At 42.1% G+C, this 17,072-nt stretch overlaps 4 protein-coding genes and 1 long non-coding RNA gene across 10 annotated transcripts in view; 3 read left to right on the plus strand and 2 right to left on the minus strand.

Annotated features, from left to right (window-relative positions):
• The first annotated feature begins 2,578 nt into the window (after positions 1-2,578).
• dnajc28 (DnaJ (Hsp40) homolog, subfamily C, member 28) lies at positions 2,579-4,905 on the plus strand. The gene is made up of 2 exons (XM_084027354.1): positions 2,579-2,708; positions 3,581-4,905. The coding sequence occupies exon 2, from the start codon at positions 3,594-3,596 to the stop codon at positions 4,755-4,757; it is 1,164 nt and encodes a 387-aa protein (XP_083883480.1). The 5' UTR covers positions 2,579-2,708; positions 3,581-3,593; the 3' UTR covers positions 4,758-4,905.
• A 12-nt stretch (positions 4,906-4,917) lies between these two features.
• Positions 4,918-12,130, minus strand: LOC311024778 (potassium voltage-gated channel subfamily E member 1-like). 2 transcript variants are annotated; one of them, XM_084027358.1, is made up of 2 exons: positions 12,023-12,130; positions 4,918-5,518 (listed from the first exon to the last, which is right to left on the minus strand). In XM_084027358.1, the coding sequence occupies exon 2, from the start codon at positions 5,464-5,466 to the stop codon at positions 5,044-5,046; it is 423 nt and encodes a 140-aa protein (XP_083883484.1). In that variant the 5' UTR covers positions 5,467-5,518; positions 12,023-12,130; the 3' UTR covers positions 4,918-5,043. The 2 variants fall into 2 exon arrangements, with proteins under 2 accessions (XP_083883484.1, XP_083883483.1); XM_084027357.1 differs by lacking the exon at positions 12,023-12,130 and adding an exon at positions 6,040-7,168 and having other exon boundaries at positions 4,922-5,500.
• On the plus strand, positions 5,406-9,553 carry LOC311024780. Its single transcript, XR_014598333.1, has 3 exons — positions 5,406-5,537; positions 8,665-8,714; positions 9,420-9,553. It is a non-coding gene; the product is annotated as an uncharacterized lncRNA (long non-coding RNA).
• LOC311024777 (sodium channel regulatory subunit beta-1) lies at positions 7,329-11,648 on the minus strand. Of its 2 annotated transcripts, XM_084027355.1 has the most exons (6): positions 11,297-11,648; positions 10,022-10,188; positions 9,436-9,670; positions 8,209-8,368; positions 7,890-7,943; positions 7,329-7,788 (listed from the first exon to the last, which is right to left on the minus strand). In XM_084027355.1, the coding sequence occupies exons 1-5, from the start codon at positions 11,337-11,339 to the stop codon at positions 7,898-7,900; spliced, it is 651 nt and encodes a 216-aa protein (XP_083883481.1). In that variant the 5' UTR covers positions 11,340-11,648; the 3' UTR covers positions 7,329-7,788; positions 7,890-7,897. The 2 variants fall into 2 exon arrangements, with proteins under 2 accessions (XP_083883481.1, XP_083883482.1); XM_084027356.1 differs by lacking the exon at positions 7,329-7,788 and having other exon boundaries at positions 7,889-7,943.
• Positions 12,131-13,736: 1,606 nt separating the features above from the next.
• Positions 13,737-17,072, plus strand: part of gramd1a (GRAM domain containing 1A) — a 29,089-nt gene continuing 25,753 nt past the window's right edge. For 2 of the 4 annotated variants that reach the window (XM_084027863.1, XM_084027864.1), the window contains exons 1-2: positions 13,737-13,961; positions 14,677-14,777. Coding sequence is in view for 1 of the 4 variants with exons in the window: in XM_084027865.1 (XP_083883991.1) it covers positions 15,869-15,984 (116 nt within the window). In the remaining 3 variants the exon portion in view is untranslated. Of the gene's footprint in view, positions 13,962-14,676; positions 14,778-15,598; positions 15,985-17,072 lie in introns of those variants that run through there. The other 2 variants (XM_084027867.1, XM_084027865.1) reach the window with 2 other exon arrangements.

The following is a 17,072-nucleotide window of genomic DNA, read 5'->3' on the forward strand; positions in this document are numbered from 1 at the left end:
AGCCAAAATTAAAACTTCCAGGAGTGCATGGCACATAACGAGCTTGTGATGCTCCGTAAAGGTACAAAGCAGTGGGTGGTTGTTTTTAAAACTACAATGTTGTACTTATTCAGCCTGACACAGTATTTAAGATTATTAGATTAGATTAAGATTATTGGCTGGACCGTAGAGGGCCAGTGGCTCTGTGGTTCAGTAAGTAAGTAAGAAAGTAACTGACTGATTAAGTTGCACCATTGGTCAACCTCAACAAAAAACCTTGTTTTTGATTAATAGACCCACTTAAGGTTTAAATATATCAGAATACTGCCCATCAGTTCTTCATCACCTGGGGCTCAAAGTTATTTAATTTCCAGTAACATTAAAGGGAAAAGAGGCAAATCCTGTCATGCTGTGGTGAGGTTTTGTCTTGTCTTGGTTTTTGTCTTGTGAATTTCCTGTTTTATTTTGAAAAGTAACTCCCCTCTCACTTGCCCTTCCTCATGTGTCCCCGGTCTGACGTCATCCCTGATTCCTGATTGTTTCCACCTGTTCCCCATTACCATTCTGTGTTAAATAGTCTGTGTCTTTGTTTGTCCTGTGCCAGTGCGTTTCTTCTGTTGATCACGCCCTTCGTCACAGCCTTGTCTTGCTAAGTATTGAAGTTCGTTGTTTTTTGTCCTGTCATTTTTGTGCCTTGAGAAGAGTGTATTTTGTTTGTAATCTTTCATAGTGTAGCTCAGCTCACAGATTTAGTTTTGTCTTTCTGCCTTCCTCCCTTTTGGAGCGTTTTTGATTTCATTTTCTCATTTGTATCGTAGACTAGCCTGTTTTGATAGTGTGAGTTTTCCTCCCTTGAGAGAATTTTTGTTTAGCCATTTTAGTTTTCTTGTACTTAGTCTTGTTTGTTTCTCCGAGTCTCCTTGAGTTCCCACCGTTGGTGAAGTTTTCAGTTTAGTCCTTGTTTTCTTTATTTTGTTTATTCGCTAATATCAAGTGTAGTCAGGTTTAGGTTTCACAGCCTTTTTGTTTGTCCCTCTGTCTCGACGCCACTAATTACAGAATAAAAGCCTGTTGAATTTTGATTCTGCCCTGCATCCGAGTCTTCCTTTTAGTCCAGGCCTGACAAATCCTCTCATTTGAGCAACTTATGCCAGTGAATTTTGGCATTTTTGCTTGATAACTTGATCAAACAATTAATAATAAAATGGTTATCCATTGAGTTCTGCTTTTCCCAGGAAAAAAATATCTGAAAAACTAGGTCCTACATTTCGGTAGTATTTATATACCGGATCCTCAATTTAATTGTACTTACTTAGCATACTAAACTATCTAGAGTAGTCCTACCCTGAGTGGTGGAAGAAGTACTTAAAGGTCCCTAGTAGGTCATCTGGAAAAACCACACGGACTTTGGACGCATCACTGAACCAAAAAAGCCCCACCCCCTCCGTTCAGACCTCTGTTCAAAGCCCCGCCCCCAGAACGCCAAACAAATGGTCGATTGGCAGAGTGCAATCAGGAAGTAAGCATTGATGGACAGGCCAATTATTTTCTCCCACCCGCCTTTTTTGATTGGACGGGGTTTTTCCGGTCCTACCACGGCCACAGGTGACTTTTAATTATGTTTATGTCGGAGCAATTAATGTATTCATTGCTATTGGTATGTTATGAGGATTTCAAGTATTAAAACAAAGTGTTTCTGAAGAGGATCACCTACTCAACCTTTAAGTGGAAGTAATAATATAACGGTAGAAACCATCAAAATGTTAGTAAAGCAAAGGTCCATAAGTACCAAAACTACTTATTATGAATATAATACCCATTATGTATAAATACATATATGGTTGTGTGTATAGTCCTAATAATCATATGGATAAATGTGTGTATACTGTGAAGATATAATACATATATGTAATATTATGCAGCTGGTAAAGGTGGATTTAATTAGTTTTAGTTTGAATCTGCTGTCGATTAAATTGTTGCGTAATCCTCCCTCTCTGTCATCCTGGTTGAACTTCGTCTATTTTCTAGTCAAACGGTTTGGTGAAAACATCTCAGTTTAGTTAATGCATCATTAGTAACAACGGTGATGTCACCAGGAAAGCGTTCTCACACCGTTTTAACGTTAAAATCCGACAATTAGTTGGAACTACGAAGGTGAAGTAAGAAAAGAACAAAAAGAAGTAAATGTCGTTTTACAAACCTTTTTAAACAGCTCGTTACTCTTCAGCTGTCAGAGTCCGTCCACTTTTGTATGATTGCGGCAAATCATTGATCGCTAAGTTGACAGCACTCTGTTGCTCTCTTGAAAAGTGGAAAAGTGTGTCTTCTCCTTCGAGCCTTCTCCGTTTAATTGGCTGTGACGTACAGATCGGGCGGTGTCAGTGTTGCTATGCTAGACGGCCGCCAGAGGGCGGTAATGGCACACACAGCTACAGAGACGACGAAGAAGAAGAAACACTCCATTCCAGTTGGTGGCGCTAATGGGTGAATTTATTGTTTGCTAACCAGCAATAAACCTTGAAGAAGAAGAAGAAACACTCCATACCGCTTGATGGCGGTAATGAGCCAATTCGTTGTTCGCCAACCGGTAATAAACCCTGAAGAAACACTCCATACCAGTTGGCGGCGGTAATGAGCGGTTGTTCGCCAAACGCAGATAAACACCGAACATAAGAAGACGAAGAAGAAGATGTTCCAGAATAAAACAACAACAAATCCCACGCAGACAGGTGACCTCCTCATTTTCTGTGGGATTTGAAGTTGTTTTTCATGTAACTTGAATTCGTCCCGTGTTCACCGGTAGATTAACGTCCTAGATTAACGGCTAGCCTCTTCAGTCGTTAGCTAGCTAGCAGCGAAGCAGCCTTCCACTTTAAACTTCATCGTTGGGTCACGTAGCTCACGGTTACCGCTGCGGATGCGTGCGACCTTTCAAGGAACAACGCACATTAGCAATGCTCCAGTTAGCCAATTTACTTTTTTATTTTTAAATATGTAATGTAAAATGAACTATATGGGGAATATACGAATAGCAGCAGACAAATATACACAGTGCAGGTGTAAGTACAATAAATGCCAATAGTAAGAATGTATATTCAGATTAAACTATATGATATGGATATTGTGTATACACTATATTGAATATGTACAGTAAAGGCAGTGGGACCTTATGGACAGAAGTGTAAATTGATTTGTTTGGGTCTTGACCCAGTGCCCTCTTTAGCAGCTATATATATATATACCCGGTATATATATAGAGTTAACATTGTTTTATTATACTTGAAGATAATGTGTTAATACTTGTCTGGGATCTCTGTAAAGTAAGTTCTAAAATATATTTAAATGAGGCGTCAACCTCCAGCTCTGAAAAGCTGAAATGCCTTATGCTTACATTCTCTCTACTGGCCATAGGGGGGCGACACCTAAAGTCACAGCTGCATGGCAGCAACTCAATCTACCTATCCCACTAGATAATCAGAGCCGGACTGGACATACTTACTTTACTCCTCTTTGTTTAAGCTCTGGTACTCTATTCAAATGATTGCTTTCTGATATTTATTTTAATTTTATTGTCTGTCAAAATAATTTTGCTTTTCCACAGGAGTGTGCCAGAAATGAGTTGTGCTTTCCACCTCCTGGTCTCCAGCAGCGACTTCTACCATGGCCGCCTTCTGCTCACGTTGTCTCGACAGTCCCTGTTCCTCAGAGCATTTAGCTCCATGGACCGGATCAGCCGCAGCCTGCAAGAGAGCTACAGGCTTCTGCAACTGCCTGACGGGGGACACAGCAGTCCTGCACAGGTGAAAGAGGCCTACTTGCGCCTAGCCAAGCTCTACCACCCTGACTCTGGGGCTCCGACCGCTGATGCAATGCTGTTTGCTCGGGTTGAGGAGGCCTACCGTGCGGTGCTGGCACATCAGAGCAAGACCAAGCAACCTGATGGAGGAAAGGAAGGGGAAGACGAGGAGAGGTACAGGGGTATGGCACTTGCACACAGACAATACCTCAGCTACGAGGGTGTGGGTTCAGGCACAACCAGTCAGCGTGAGCGTCAGTACCGGCAGATACGTGTCGACCGGGCGTCCGAGCAGGTTTTGAACTACCGGCAGAGGGAGCACGAGAGGGCAGCCGCTGCAGAGGGGGCGCTGGTAGAAAGGGATATACGTCAGCGCAGCCGAAAGATCAAGATCACCCAGGCTGTGGAGCGGCTTGTGGAGGACCTGATCCAGGAGTCCATGGCCCGAGGAGACTTCAGCAACCTGAGTGGAGCAGGAAAGCCCCTCAACAAGTTTGAGCACAATCCATACGCCGATCCTATGACCCACAACCTCAACCGCATCCTCATCGACAACGGTTACCAGCCATCCTGGGTCGTCGCACAACGCGACATCCGAGAGGCCACCGCTCGGATCCGAAATAGGTTACTGGAGGGGAGGGCCAGGCTCGGTGACCCCATGACCCCCAAACAGCACGGCCAGTGGGAGCAGCTGTGTGCATCAGTAGAGGCGGAGTTGGTGAAACTTAACAAGACGGTGGACACTTACAACCTCATTGTACCAATGCTCAACATGCAAATGGTTCACTTCAGTTTGTCACGAGAGGTCGACCGCGCTGAGAAAGGAGCCGGCCAACACAGACTGGACCAGCAGAGGGAGAGAGAGAGGAGGAAGGAGGAGAAAAAGAGAGCAAACGCAGTAACTAAACCTACAAATACCAAACAAGGCCTGGTGTCTTGGATGAAGACTTTGCTCAGTTTAAAAGTCTCTGAATCTAAGTGAACATAAAAAAAAAAAAAAGATTCAAGATTTTGTTTATTTGGGTTTTTTTTCACTTAAACAAATCATGACAGTTCACGGGCGGCATTTCAAACACACTATTGTCCCAATATGCAGGTCAGCTGGTGTTACGGGAAGAGCAGTACTGTAACTTGTGATGAAGATTATTGTTCCTGTGAAATTGCTGATCTGATGATACAAACCTAACAGTTGTGTGGCATTAAACGTTAAGGCAATTAACACTTTGTGTCACAGGGTTTTACGTTTGTAAGCAGCTGAATGTCTCATTCTAGTCCGGCAGCTGCTCCAGGGTTGCAGGGTTGCAGATGACGATGGGCTCCTTGCTGCTGGCTCCGTTTCCTGCAGCTTCCCTGTGGAGCGCCTGGGTGACGGCCCTGGACGGCGGCGTCACCTTGGTCCAGTCGTGGGCAATGTACTGGTGGTACGGGTCGTGAGAGCTCTCCAGCTTCTTGGAGCGGATGTAGCTGAGCATGATGCCGAATGTGAAGAAGCTGAACATGCCGACCACCAGGAGGATATACATCATGCCCTGGGACTGAGCGTGGGCTCTGGCTCCGGCAGCGTGGTGCTCAGCCTGCTGGGTAGTGTAGTTCTGATGCGTCTGTGCAGACAGTACACTTGTGCTGTTGAGGCAGTGCTGCAGGAAGGAGATCAGGAGCGACTGCAGCTCGGTGGTGTTGATGTGAGACATGGCTGACCTCTGCTGGACGTTCAGCAAACTGCAACTGAAAAGGAAAAAGAGACTTAGAGAAGACCTCACGGGTAAGATCCCCACACACACACACACACTTTATCTCTGTAGAAAATATACTAAATGTCCTTTTACTGTATTATCATTATGATAAATGAATCCTCCTAACCTACTCACAACATCCCACAAGGCAACAGACAAATGAAAAATTCACAGTTTGAGGTCATTACGAAACTCACAAATGTTCCTTTAGGATCCACTTTGATAGAATATGTGCATATATAATATAATAATAAGCAAGACAATGACCCACATCCCACAGGGATTTTAAAGAAAAAGCCATTCATCCAGGGTTTTAGTGACACTTTAGTACGTCGTCGTACGTTTAATTACACATTGGAAATGTATTCTCCGACTCCCACCCAACGAGCCTGAGCTTTCAACACTGGATACTCCACCTTCTAAGAGTTAGTTTTGCCATTAACAGTGAAGTTGAAGTGATATAGAAATTGATTCCTACAAATGATGTGCGCATCATTACTTCAACTCCATTCAGTATAAAAAAAAGCCTACCTTTCAAGGATCTGGAATCAGTTCCTGCCGTGATTGGCATCAGCAGACATCGATCGTTTCAAGTCAGTAGGACGAGAAGAAGCTGGTCTCAAACTAAGACCTCAGATGGAAGCTACATCCCCCTCTTGGCTCGGTCCAATGTGCCCTCCTTCCTGCTCTTGCTTTTACGTGGAAGAGATATGCAGCATGTTGTCAACACTTTTAATGAAACGGGGAGGTCACAGGGCAAGGTCAACAACAGCTCAGTATACTGAGGCTTGAACCTCTGTGCTGTCCTGTACTGGTGCAATCACATGAAACGAAGGGTTTAGTGCCGATGAGCATGTTTGGAGTAGCGTGTTGTCTTCACACAAGACCTGTTTATAAGCAGCGCTTATCTGGATGTCATGAACATCATTAGAAAATGTGTGAAATCTCCTTTAATGTATTTATGTTCGGCCTGGATGTTAAATGAAGAACACCCACAAGTGATAACAAACGTTCAGATTTACTTGCAGATACAGTCCATCATCCTCTGTGGCTCAAGACGGTGTTCAGTGTTCAGTTTGTGGTCGGTCGGCTTGTCTCGCATATGAACAAAATCTCCGATGTTCATATTATTTGGAGCCGGAGGCGCCGGTGTCGGGCTGCAGCCGGAGAACAAAGCTGCTTTAGTTTGGACCGTCTGAGTCGCAGCACAATCACCTCCAAATGTCCTTCAACTCACTGTGTGTGTCTGTCGGTGTGTTTCTTTGTGTGTGTGTGTGTGTGTGTATATATATATATATATATATATATATATAAAAACTGAGTATCTCCACTTAGAATCAGACAAAAGCACCACTTTACCTCTAGTGTTCACCAGAGATGTGTTCCTGAGTTTCTCAGAGGAAGTCATTCAGCATGAAAAAGCATAAACGACGGTTAATCTTTGTCGATTAAGACCAAAACAACCAATCCATGAATGGACTCAACCCATCGTCGGGCACAGCAAACTCAAGAGATCAAGCTTGTATTTTCCCCAAAAAACATTTTCAGACAAAGTATATATTTTTTTTAAAAACACATTACACATGATTTACACATGAAACATCACAAGTAAGTTAACCCCGAGAAGGTCATGGGTTCATGTGTTTAAGTCTTTGCCAACTTAGTGAATGCAGCGGACAAAATGATTCACAAAAACCTTGATCTCAGTCGAGTTAATTCACAACCTGGGTCAGACACAGGAAAGCATAAGAGCTGATATCGACGAGAAGCGTGTTTGTCAACAGTGATGTTGATGTCATGATATTCAGGTTGGGCCGTATCCACTCGCTGTAACGTTAAAATATCAAGATAGAAAGATTTCTCAGGGACCTACAAGCTCATATTAATTACAATGAAGAACTATTATTGTAATAAATCAAAAGAAAACTGTTTATATCCAACATTTACAGCATTAAATACCTAGTTTGCATTTCTGCACGTCGTTGTTTGGACATTGCACAAAAAGTGAAAACCTGATTTTCGGGCTCTGGTACTTTGGCATTTTGTAGATTAATAATTGATGAAATAAGTGATTGTTTGTAAACAGATTTTAAACATTAAAAGCGATCGTTCATTGGATTCCTTATACAGAAGGCCATTTGTTCTTCTGCTTACAGTTAATCACACAGTTGCATATATATGACTGACAGAGGCGTTCAAAGTCAACCTCTTATACAGTCATCGTGAGCGAGATCACGGTACAGACGTGGCGCTTGACTCTTGCAGAGGAGATCATTTTACCTGGTGGAAACAAAATAATATTTTTAACAAAAATTCAGTTCAAAAGAAAGATTTTTTTTCCACTTCATCACATTTCCCTAAACCAGATGAATCTAACTCACCGGTAATGTTACTCTAGCTGCACTCCATCACAGTTGTCTTTTGATTCTAGTGGCCTGAAAATATAAGAAGAAAAAGAGAATTATTTAGAAACAGCAGGAAGATAGTAACATTTATTTAAACCTTGTAAAACATTTTTAAATCCATGTATTTTTTGTTAAATTAAACTGATTGTTGGGAAGGTTCAACATACAAACATAATTTGGTCCAACAATCACATATACAGTGTGACAGTATTAAAAATGATGGCATTTAAGAGTCCTAACCTCACTATATTGGTTAAATTAATATAATACATCAGATAAAAGACAAATGACTCACGCTGCCTGAGCCTTGAGAGCTTTACGGGCCTCCCGAGCTTCGTTCTCCTCTGAAATCTTCTTGTAACAGTAGACAAGAACCACGATGAGCCACAGCTGCAGAACCACGATCAGCACGTACATCATAATCTCTGAGACCACCACTGTCAGCTCCCGATTGGCTGGGAAAGAGGAGCCGGCAGTGCAGCGTCAGAGAGGAAGCCTATCCAACAGGTTTTTACACTGTGCAGGCTCTTACACACATTAAAAGGTGAAATTGCTAAAGTGAGATTATGTTTTTCATGAGTGATCTGGAATGCTAGTATTGCTTCAGAACAGGTCAACTCTCAACCACCACACTTAAGTTAAAAGTCTAATTGTTTTTACGGCGCAGTTCCCCTGACCGACCACTAGGTGGCTCCAGGAAAACTCCAGTCGAAAACAAATCACTAAAGACCTCTCTCTATTTTTCTCTCAGATGGGTTGATAAAGAAGAGTGGATACAGAGTTGGATTTTTACTTTGACCGGTAAGTAATGTGAACATTTTATGTCACGATTATTTTGGATAATCAACAAAATGATCCCAGTAATCAGCTAAATATGCTCTTAAATTTAAACTCTTAAAATGGCATTTAAACACACTGGTGTCACATTTAGTTAATAAACAAATCTTTTTATTTAGAGAGATAAGACACATCCAAATCTTAAATAAGATGATCATAAATCATAAGGTCTGCCTGCATAAATAAAGGATAAATAAATATATATTGTGTCCTGTATTTTTCACTTCTCTACCACGACAGCGAGCTACACAGTCCCTCGTAACCATATTATACAGATAATGGAAATTCACCACCATCAACTTATGTTATGTGTTTTTTCTCACGATCCAAGATTAAAATCCTATATATCGCCCCATCCCTCCTGCTGCATGTAATAGTACCTCTGATCATCCATGGGCCCAAAGAATAATTTCCATTTTGAACTTCTTCGGTGGTTTTATTTAAATAAAGAGGTTAAATAATCGAATATTTCACAAAATGTTACACAAATGTTACACATCGGTCACAGGGGTCATTTTTCTATAGACATAGCACTTTCATGATTTGCTGATAATGATTGTGTTTTAATTAAAGTAGCTTTATAAATTAAAGGACTTTAATTTGTGACAGGGACTTCCGTTGTACTTCAGTGAGTGATCTGATGAATACTGACAGCCGGCATTTGCACAGGCGCACCCCACCTTACCTACAGCCACCACGTCGAGCTCCACCTCCTTCTCCACGGTGACGTCTTGGTTATAAACGTGCAGGAAGAGGGTGCGGTGGATTGTGCAGCGGTACGTCCCCGTGTCGTTGAAGACCACGTTGCGGATGTAGATGGCTCCAATCTGAATATCGCTGTCTTTTGTCCCGTGCCACTCCAGACGGTCGCTGAAGTCCTCGTGGAGGATGTCGGCACTGGGGTGGTCATAGTGGAAAATCTGAGGGAAGGAAACACAAGTGGATATTATTTTGAGGAATACTGTAAATCAGGGAAGAGTTGAAGAGAATGCAGACCCTCTTTTTGATTTCCTGCTCTAAATTTAATCTAAAATGTATATATATGCATATATGTGTGTGTGTATATATATATATATATATATATATATATATATATATATATAGTATTTTATACAAATAAAAAAATAAGTAATTAAACAGGCCTTCTAAAATATACTTGCACCTTTAATACTTAATAATTGCGTAGTTCCAGTGTTGCTTAATGTGCCTTGAAAGTAGAAAGGAGCCCCAGGAAGATGTAAAAGTTCCTTCCCAGACTTTGGTGAACTCACATGCCTGAAGTGGTCCTCCCCCAGCGGTCTGAAGTGCCAGTCCACAGTGGCTCGGCCCGACACCTCCTCTCTCTTCTTACAGGAGATGCAGCCCAGCAGGAATCCTTCTCCTGCCACGGCCTCGGTCATGGAGTCCACCTCCGCACAGCCGCCGTGGCACGGACTCACTGAAGACCCAGCAGTAAGACCCAGCAGTGAGACCAGCAGTTAGACCCATGCAGTAAGACCCAGTAGTAAGAAACCAGCAGTGAGACCAGCAGTAAGAACCAGCAGTAAGACCCAGCAGTAAGACCCAGCAGTAAGAACCAGCAGTTAGACCCAGCAGTTAGACCCAGCAGTAGAAAAGTGATTTACAAAACAAGAAGACGGGGGAAAGGAGACAAGTCTCATCCAAGAGGGGAGAAGAAGTAGGATGGGATTAACATGCAAGCATCCTCAGTCTTTATGTCACTTGAGAGGATTCTATGTTTAAATTAGGAGTCTATTGATTGGATAGACAGATTAGATATTTTAACATAATGGTCTAAAATATGCTTTCTGTTCAGACCTCTAGAAGAAACAATATGGTCAAATAAAATAGACGATACAAATAAAACAAACAAATAAAAATTACAGTGAGTGACATCACAGAATCATCCCATATCTACAGTCATTTAATATGAATAAACACTATTCTTTGGATTATTTATCATCCACAGTAATTGAAATTAATTGAGTGTTTTGGGTGAGTTTTCTGTTTAGTTTTATGCGTCTCTGAGTTGGACAGCTTCCTCTTTTTCTCTGATGAAATCTGTTTCCTGTGATGAAGCTGATTGCACACGAGTTCCACTTAATACCGACAACATCTACTCAAGAACATTTAAATAACTGTGAGATAATGAGACGCTCTTTATTTAGCGCTCTTTGAAAGGCAGGTTCAGTGGAAATATATCAATGTATTTCAAATGTTTATGATTTATTTTAAATAGTCACTAATTTAAACATCAGATACTTTTTCAAATGGGAGACTTATTGATTTTAGTGGATGAACTGGTTGAGATTTAACCAATCATGCTTAAGTGAGGTATTCAAAAACATTTGAGTGTTTTAATAAAAAATGTACTATTAATGGTCTTTCTAACAGAAATGACTATTTAGCCCCTTTTTCATTGTTAAGCATTTTATTTCATGAGAAGGCTCCGAGGACCCTGAAAATATTTCAAATAAACAACTTCAACCACCGACATCGAAACGTTCCCAAAAGTAAACACAAGGAATTCATGAATTTGGACTCACCGAAAAGACTGAAGACAACTAAAAGTGTCAGGTGACATATCATTTCTGCTGGAGCAACTTATGGACAGCTGTTGATCAAAATTTGAACTTTCCTCAACATGAACCCGTGGGGAACTGGAGAAATATCTGTGGCGATAAAGATTACATTACTGACATAACGCCTCCTGATCCCTGATTGATTCCACGGCCTTCATGACAGTCCACCAGTAATCCACAGTCAGTCCACTCGTTTTAGCAATCTTGCATTTCACAAATGCCAAACGTGACCTAAAGCCTCAGAAGACACACAAAAACCCCACTTGAGTGTCCGTGTTTCTTTGCAGTAGTGTTAAGTCTCCCCTGCAGTCCTGTCTGACTTTAAGGCAGCTATAATTAGAGCGTGTGAATCCAGGAGAGGTGGACGTTGGACGCGGTGAAAGCCAGCAGGAAACCTGAGATGATGAGACTTGATCCATAACTACAGCGTGACCGTCTAAAACCAGACGACAAACATGTTTCTGCTGACTGACAAAGGAAAGTTCTCTAAAGTTCTCCTAAAAAAGATACCTTGGGTCTTGTTTTTTTTCTTTTAGGGGTGCTTCACCTGAGTACAGTGTAGCAGCTTTTATATTTGTTGTTATTGTTAAGCAGCAGGTCTGGCATGCAAAAATCAGCCTCGACATGTTTTGTTAAACAAATTCCTTTGGGCAAACATACACTTGACCACGCCGGGCGTAAAGGGAATACTCTGCTTTCCTCCACAGGTCGGAGGTCACGGTCAGATACAGAGCCCTGCAGCTGGCACGGATTCAGTTCATTGCTCAAGGACACATCTCCAAGTCCACCAATTCCCTTTCTTGTTGTTTTTACATATCACTTTATTAGGAGTGCATGTTAGCGAGTCAAGCAAGCCTGTGCTGCCGAAATTTAAGTTTTATGACTTTCTCATTTCATCCAGTGTCCGAATCTCTTTCCTGTGAAAGACGAAAAACCGGCCACAGTCTGTTTGGAGTTGAGCTAATCTCCCTGATGCTTTTTTTAAAAAGTGTATTATGTGTTTTTCTCCGTGTAATTCAACAACAGATGTGATCCAAAGTGATGTATGAATAAATAATAGGAAAAGCCATTTAGCAAAATATATCACATACTTACTTGACAAATGATAAAAACGGCATTGGGACGATATTAACAATGTCACGATTATTATAATAGACTAATAATTATGATTTTATGTATTATCCCGATTAGCATCAAAATGTGCTTAAAACTCTTAAAATGAGAGCGAAACACACTGGTATCACTTTACAAATTTTTTTTATTGCATCACAGATAGATAGGGACAAATAGAAAACAATTTAAAGATAATATTTAAAAAATAGCAATAATTCCCATTTTTGGACTCACTGTATTGTGTTCTTGTGTCTCGTGTCAGAGCTTGAATCTATGTGCTCATTTAAAAGAAAACGTTAATATTATTACCACAGTTGTACAAAGCTTAATATGTATCTTATGTATCTTGTTATATTAGAATGTGCTAATAAAGCTTTGTTATTTCTTCTTTATCTGTATACGCCATGAATTTGGTATGAATAGCTCCCATGTGATTTTCATGAATTATGTCCAAGAAAACATTTCCTTCCTTCTCAAACCATCCTGTGACCTCGCTGCTCCTCTTCTCTTATCTGTTATCTGCCATGAAGGGCCTGACAGTCGGTCACAAACACAAGGCCGCTCAAGTCGAGGCTGACAAAACACACGGACTGAAGGCCTCAACTCGCACGCAGACCTGCGGTGACAGCACATCCACCGCTCGTCACTGTCGGCGTGTTGACCTGATGAATGTAATGAGTTGTTTTCTTTTTAGAACACTTGTCACGTGTCAGGTCAGATTAAACATCTCTCTCTCTGAGGCCATTAAAAAAAAGAAAAGATGCATAGTGTATGGGTCAGGATATAAACTGTGTGTGTGTGTGTGTGTGTGTGTGTGTGTGTGTGTGTGTGTGTGTGTGTGTGTGTGTGTGTGTGTGTGTGTGTGAGGTCACTGATCATGTGATGTAACCAGATGACAGTACTTGATAAGGGTCCTCTCCTCTTTTGACCTTGTGCATGACAATACAATACAAATTACAGGAGGGGGGTGCAGAGAAAGACCTTGGGACCGGCGCGCGCACACGTGCACACGCACACGCGAGGGGAGGGGAAGTGTGTGTGTGTGTGTGTATGTGTGTGTGTGTGAGGGGGGGGGGGACTTCAAGGAAATGTTGACATATGATAAAGCCTGTATGTGTGTGTGTGCATGTTTGTGACCCACACACACACAGTGGACGACACACCACATTTCTCTCGATGCTGGTGATGTTTTTTATTTTTTCCTCCTGGTATTATTTTTAGCGCACGGATCGAGTTTCCATCCCCCCCCCTTCTCTTGAGCCAGCAGCCCGAGGTGCTCCCCGGCGACACAGCTCCCTGCACCCCGGAGCAGCTTCTTCAACCCCCCGCCGCTTGGCTCTCAGCTGAGGCGCGTTTGATCGCAGGGGGGAGGCGGTCACATGGACAGGAGAGGACGGAGGATGCCTGGCGACAACCTATGGAGAGTTTAAAACTGCCAAGTCACTGCGATGCTCGGCCATCGATTCGCGAGGACACGGAAATCAACTGCTGGATGGAAATCGGTACCGACAGGCAGGTAAAGGCAACTACATTACAACAACCACAAACGGTGCATATCTTCATTATATGTGGTTGAATATTGCGTAAACATTTGACATTTTAGGCTGTAAACTGTGCTATTCTGTATAACAAAGCATCTAAAGTTTATTGTTAAAGTGTAATAATGTCTGCTATTATGTGTATTTGTTGTTGTTGTTGTTCAACATTATGCAGACTGAAACAAGTATGCACGAGATGGGGTTGTGTGGCTATTAGATATGAGATAAAGTTGAAGTAACACTTCCTGTGCTGTACACTCAATCTGTTTTTAAATCCACAGTGGCTGCAACTATTTAGTCGATTAATCAATGAGGCGATCAACACAAATCCAAGCTGCAACCATCATCGGTTCACTATTAAAATGATTTTTCAGGCAAAAAAAAAAGGGCCAAACATGTGCTTGTCCCAGACACTCAGTCGTGAGGATTTGTAGCTCAGTTTCATGTGATGATAAGATGATAGTAAGGTTAATTAATATATTTGGTTTGTTGGGGGGGTTACTTTTGGCTTTTGCTATTAATTGCACAAATTATAATTACTTCCTCGATTAATCCGGAAAATCAATAGAAGAATGGATGAATAGTGGAAATAACCCTGAAATCGAGTGTATTTTAAATCCATGTGCAGCTGTAGGTTAAAATCCTCAAAGTTCATCTAAAAAGAGTCTCGCCAGTGTGTTCTCTTGCTTTCAGCTTCAGACAAGGTGACTCGTCGGCGGCCCGTGTTTACTGTACGTGTCCTGGAGGAGAGGATATCAGGCTACGTGAAGTGATGCTGCTGCAGGAGGCGAGCGGTGAGATGATGCATATGTCTGCATATTATTATTATTATTTTTATAAGAGAATGTCTGCTCGATAAGGAATCACAGTCATCACATATAGTTTTACATCAATTCAGTTGGGTAATGACGAGGCACACAAACGATCGGTTTACAAGCAGCAACTGCACATCCCCGCGTTGGACGCGAGGGGTCGCTATGTTCCCGTGCATTCATTTTGGGTCACATCACAGCTCCCTTCAATTTAACTCTGAAATAATGCTTAAACTGTGTGATATCCCGCAGTGTCGCCTGTTGCTGTTGCTGTTGGCTAACAGAGGACACGTGTTGTCGGGGACTTCGTGTTTGTGTTTTAAATTTAAATAAGATGAAAGTGTTAAACGTTTGTTTATCTTGCCAAATAAAATCAGCGTGACTGCAACAACATCGTGTATTAATTTAATCAGAATAATATAGTTGTTGACGGATTAAAGTCGGTGGTTTTGTACGTGTCTGATGTAAACACACCGACTCGTCTTCTTCTCTCGCCACATCCTCTGGACAGTTATTTTCCCCGGACCGTACCACAAAGTTTGTCGGTGGGGGTGTTTTCGGCTTGGTTGCTAGTGGCTGTGCACTTTTAATTACACATTAACGATAACATTTTTGGTAATTTATAGAGTGATTATATGGAACATATTGGTTTCTTTATGTATTATTATACATACGTAGCTGGGAGTGTGGATTTCTTGGTGTCACTTATTGGAGCCCCCCCCTTACGTACCAAGTTAATCGGACTGTCGTTCCTTTTCACTTTTCGACAAAAAAGCGATTGTCTGTTACTTTAAAAGCCAGTAAGTGCGCTGCTAATGCTGAGCCAACTCTGGTCGTTGGCTTTGCGTTGAGTTTGATAATAGTGTTTTATATCGGAGTGGGTTTTAAAGTCAGAATGGAAGACGTCGGCGTAGCACTTTATGAGCTGGGAGTCAAAGCCTGCTAGCCATCTTTATTTTCTTCGGAGGTCGGGAGGGGGGGGGGGCTTTAACGCTAGCTAAACTGTTTAGCGTTAGCTGGTCAAAGGCTAACCGTTAGCCGCGGCCGGCAGATGCTTCTTTACGCAACTGAGAATGTTGATGTGTTCCTGTGAAAAAGTGGATTTTAACATTACTTCCCGCACCGTCGCTCGGCTTGTTTTTGAGGCCGAGCAGGATACCAGAAACGGAGGAAACTCATCCAATGGGAGGTAGGACGTCTAACTTTAGTCTCCCCGGGCTGAAATGTCTTTTTCCATACCTTTTTATATGAAACCCAGTTTTGTTCCTACAAGTTTTTTGTGTGCTTGGGTGTTGACCTGCACACAACATCAGGTCAACAGAGATATCAGTGGTTGGCGGATGCAGATCACTCAAGTGCCCCCCCCCCCCCCCCCCCCAAAAAACTTCTTTTTTTTTTGCACGATTGCCTTAATATATCCCAGGAACAGCTACTATACTTACTTCACGTTGCATAAACTTGTATCTGTGTGTCTGTGCTGGTGTTCCTCGTCTGGAATGGCTGTGTGGGTCCGTGTGTTATGTTGTTGGTGTAATACCTCGACGTGGCCTGCGTTTTATGGCAAAAAAAAAAAAAAAGATCAGGCTTGTGTGGACCAAAGAATGAAGGCTACGTGGGGATTATGGTGGATTACTCTGGACAAACAAGTCTGTGCCAAGATTGGACTTGTTCAAACAGATCACAGCAAATACTGTCAGATGTGCTTGGGCCCTTGTCTCGGAAGTGTCTTTGAAGACAAACAATGGGGTGACATACATACACACAACCCTTCCCCGCTGGAGGACACATCTGCACTATGTTTTCATGTAGTTATGACCTTGGTAGCCTGTAGTGGCCATTCCAGCTTCTTATTGGCTGTATTAAATATACATTTCCGAAAGGTGGTGTTTATGTCTGCTATAATCTTTTGACAGTTGCCGGGGTGAGATTGTGCTTTCTGGACACTTTTAGTTCCCGCTGTGTTTTGTTGTCGTTGTAAGGTTTGGACATTCTGGCATTTATGTAGAGGGACTGATGTGTACGGGCTTTCCATGCAACACACGGAGGTTGAATCGTCTCTCGGGGTCCGTTGCTGTCCATTGGTGCTCAATAACGGTGGCTGGTGTCACACAGTCCCGTGTTCACACAGTTTGAGGTATTTCTGAGTTACTTGAAGGGAGAAAATCATGATGTATGGAGCTAAAGTAATTATCACTTTGAACCTCGGGAAAAGAATACACGCAACACAAACAACAACCCCGCCATAAATACATCCAATTGATTATCCCTCTAACGGGA

This window comes from Eutrigla gurnardus (genome assembly GCF_963514095.1).
Source record: "Eutrigla gurnardus genome assembly, chromosome: 14".
In the NCBI taxonomy this organism is placed as follows: domain Eukaryota; kingdom Metazoa; phylum Chordata; class Actinopteri; order Perciformes; family Triglidae; genus Eutrigla; species Eutrigla gurnardus.

What these genes read in the sequence shown, in the direction of transcription:
- dnajc28 (XM_084027354.1), top strand. Translation starts at nt 3,594, where the DNA reads ATGAGTTGTGCTTTCCACCTCCTGGTCTCCAGCAGCGACTTCTACCAT.
- LOC311024778 (XM_084027358.1), bottom strand. Translation starts at nt 5,466, where the DNA reads ATGTCTCACATCAACACCACCGAGCTGCAGTCGCTCCTGATCTCCTTC.
- LOC311024777 (XM_084027355.1), bottom strand. Translation starts at nt 11,339, where the DNA reads ATGATATGTCACCTGACACTTTTAGTTGTCTTCAGTCTTTTCG. An exon ending in GGGAGGACCACTTCAGGCAT is followed by an intron (nt 9,671 to 10,021) that starts GTGAGTTCACCA and finishes TCCTTCCCTCAG; the next exon opens with ATTTTCCACTATGACCACCC. An exon ending in GCTCTCAAGGCTCAGGCAGC is followed by an intron (nt 7,944 to 8,208) that starts GTGAGTCATTTG and finishes TTATATTTTCAG; the next exon opens with GCCACTAGAATCAAAAGACA.